General features: G+C 38.3%; 1 protein-coding gene across 1 annotated transcript; it reads right to left on the bottom strand.

Moving 5' to 3' along the window:
* Positions 1-701: 701 nt before the first annotated feature.
* LOC147960703 (zinc finger BED domain-containing protein DAYSLEEPER-like) lies at positions 702-1,937 on the bottom strand. Its single transcript, XM_087534117.1, has 3 exons — positions 1,040-1,937; positions 894-955; positions 702-728 (listed from the first exon to the last, which is right to left on the bottom strand). Exons 1-3 carry the CDS (start codon positions 1,935-1,937, stop codon positions 702-704), a joined length of 987 nt encoding a protein of 328 aa, XP_087390243.1.
* Between the last annotated feature and the right edge of the window lie 217 nt (positions 1,938-2,154).

Here is a 2,154-nt window from a genome sequence, read left to right as displayed (position 1 = left end):
CATCTTTATTTCTCTTATTCATAAAAATACCAAAAATATTATCTTATCATATCTATCAGATCTCACTTTCGTCAGTGACCGTGAAGGGATTGACAACCCCTTTATCGTGTTGGTTGCGAGGATTTTATTCTAAACCCGGGCATCTCTCGGGCCGGGCCGGTTTTCGGGCCGGGCTCCAGAAAGCCCGATGCTAAAATGTAAAGCCCGAGCCCAAAAAAAGCCCGACAAAAATTCACGTTTACAAGCCCGAGCTCGGCCCGGCTAAAAAGCCCGAGGCCCGTAGCCCGGCCCGAAGCCCGAGAACTCCTGATCGTGATGTACAACAAGTTACAGAAGCAGCATATTTCAGCAAACAACATTATAAACAGTAGCATGATATATAGATGTGTTCTTTAAGTAACAGCATCATATTTCACAAAACAACAGCATATACATATTTCACAAAACAGCAACATATACATATACATGTAATCTGTTCATTACATTATTACATAACAATAGCATATTTCCCAAGTCCAAAGACACAAGCAACATGGTTTGACAAGTCCGCAACATGGTTCGATAAGTCCACAACATAGTTCAACAAGTCGATTACATAACAACATATCAAAAAACAAGTCCATTACATAATAAAGATATCAAATAGCAAATTCAAAGCCACAAGCTGATGACTCCTTTGAATCCATCTTTTCCTTGTTCCATCAAGCTATCTCAACTTCATCATTTTCCTGGATGAAAGCAAGTTGAAAATAAGAAAGATAGGAATGGCATGAAGCACAAAAGTAAGTTTGATATCAACAAATAAGACAAGGTAGTAAAGGAGTGCATAACTGATATATGGTAAACAAGACAATATAGTAAGTTAGATAGAAATGACATGAATGAATACAAACCGAATCTGAAGATAACTCATCTGCATGAGAACTTGAAGGTCCACCTCCTGTAGTTTTCATTTCTACAAAACAAACAATACAAGAATCAATGGTAATGTGTGTAATGGTGATGTTAATATGAAACAACAATAGACACTTGATTGTACCTTCATTCTGAGACATCTTCCAACGATACCAATCTTGGAGACACATTAAAGCCTCGATGGTCTTAGGCTTAAGTGAAGCTCGGTTAGGTGTTATAACTTTGCGACTCATGCTAAATGCTTGCTCCGAAGCAAAACTAGAAATGGGGACAGTAAGAATATCCCGAGCCATTGATGCAAGCTCAGGGTATCGCATAGATGATTTGCTCCAAAATTCCAAGACATTCAACTCATCAGTCAATTTTCTAGGAGTTTCTTCCAAGTAAAGATCCAATTGAGGCCTCTCTATATTTGTCCGTTGAGATTGAATGTAACTCTCATAGTCATCGAACATTTCAGAACCATCTCCCCTACTTCCCCTACTATTTGTACCACCAGCAGATGATGTTTGACTAACAGCAGCACCACTATATTCCGCAAACAAATTCTCCAAAGTTTTCTTAACTTCATCCATCTGACGTTCTGCCTCGTCGGGGGCATAAAGTTTTCCATAACAGTATTTAACAAAACCAAGCTTGCAACGGGGATCAAGGACAACAGCACAAGACAAGAAGACATTATAATCAGCCCAATACTTATCAAACTTCTCTTTCATTGGAGCTAGCATTGGTGCCATGAACTCATGTCCTTCACTAGATGCCTTCAAGACACATGATTGAACCAAGAACACACACTGGAAATACAAATTGGAGGTAGGATACTTTGTCCCAGACAATGTGCATGTCACTTTATAAAAAGTTTTCAAGAAATCATGCATGATATGAACCTTTTCCCATTCATCATGAGTAAGAGAGAAGTTTGACTTGAATATGCCATCCCTATTACCAAACCATAGTAATGCATCTTTAAAATACAAAGCGTTCTCAAGCATTGTGTATGTTGAATTCCAATGGATGGGCATATCTACTCTCAGCCTTTTATCTTCTTTCAAATGGTAAATGTTCTTGGCAGTTTCATAGAACTTGTGAATACGATTGCTAGAAACTTTGATATATTGAATGCCCTCTCTAATCTTGCCAACAGATTTATCAATAAGTTTCAGACCAGCTTGGACAATCAGATTTAAAATGTGTGCACAACATCGGACTTGAAAGAAAGTTCCAAACAATGGTAACACA

Source organism: Triticum urartu, chromosome 7A, assembly GCF_056163025.1.
Source record: "Triticum urartu cultivar PI428250 chromosome 7A, HENAU_Tu73, whole genome shotgun sequence".
NCBI lineage: Eukaryota > Viridiplantae > Streptophyta > Magnoliopsida > Poales > Poaceae > Triticum > Triticum urartu.
This window is presented reverse-complemented; position numbering and strand designations above follow the sequence as displayed.

Excerpts from the sequence above, each read along its gene's own strand:
- LOC147960703 (XM_087534117.1), bottom strand. The coding sequence starts at position 1,937 with ATGCCCATCCATTGGAATTCAACATACACAATGCTTGAGAACGCTTTG. Across the intron at positions 956-1,039 it reads GAAGATGTCTCAGAATGAAG|AAATGAAAACTACAGGAGGT; the intron begins GTACAATCAAGT and ends TTTGTTTTGTAG. Across the intron at positions 729-893 it reads ATGAGTTATCTTCAGATTCG|GAAAATGATGAAGTTGAGAT; the intron begins GTTTGTATTCAT and ends GCTTTCATCCAG.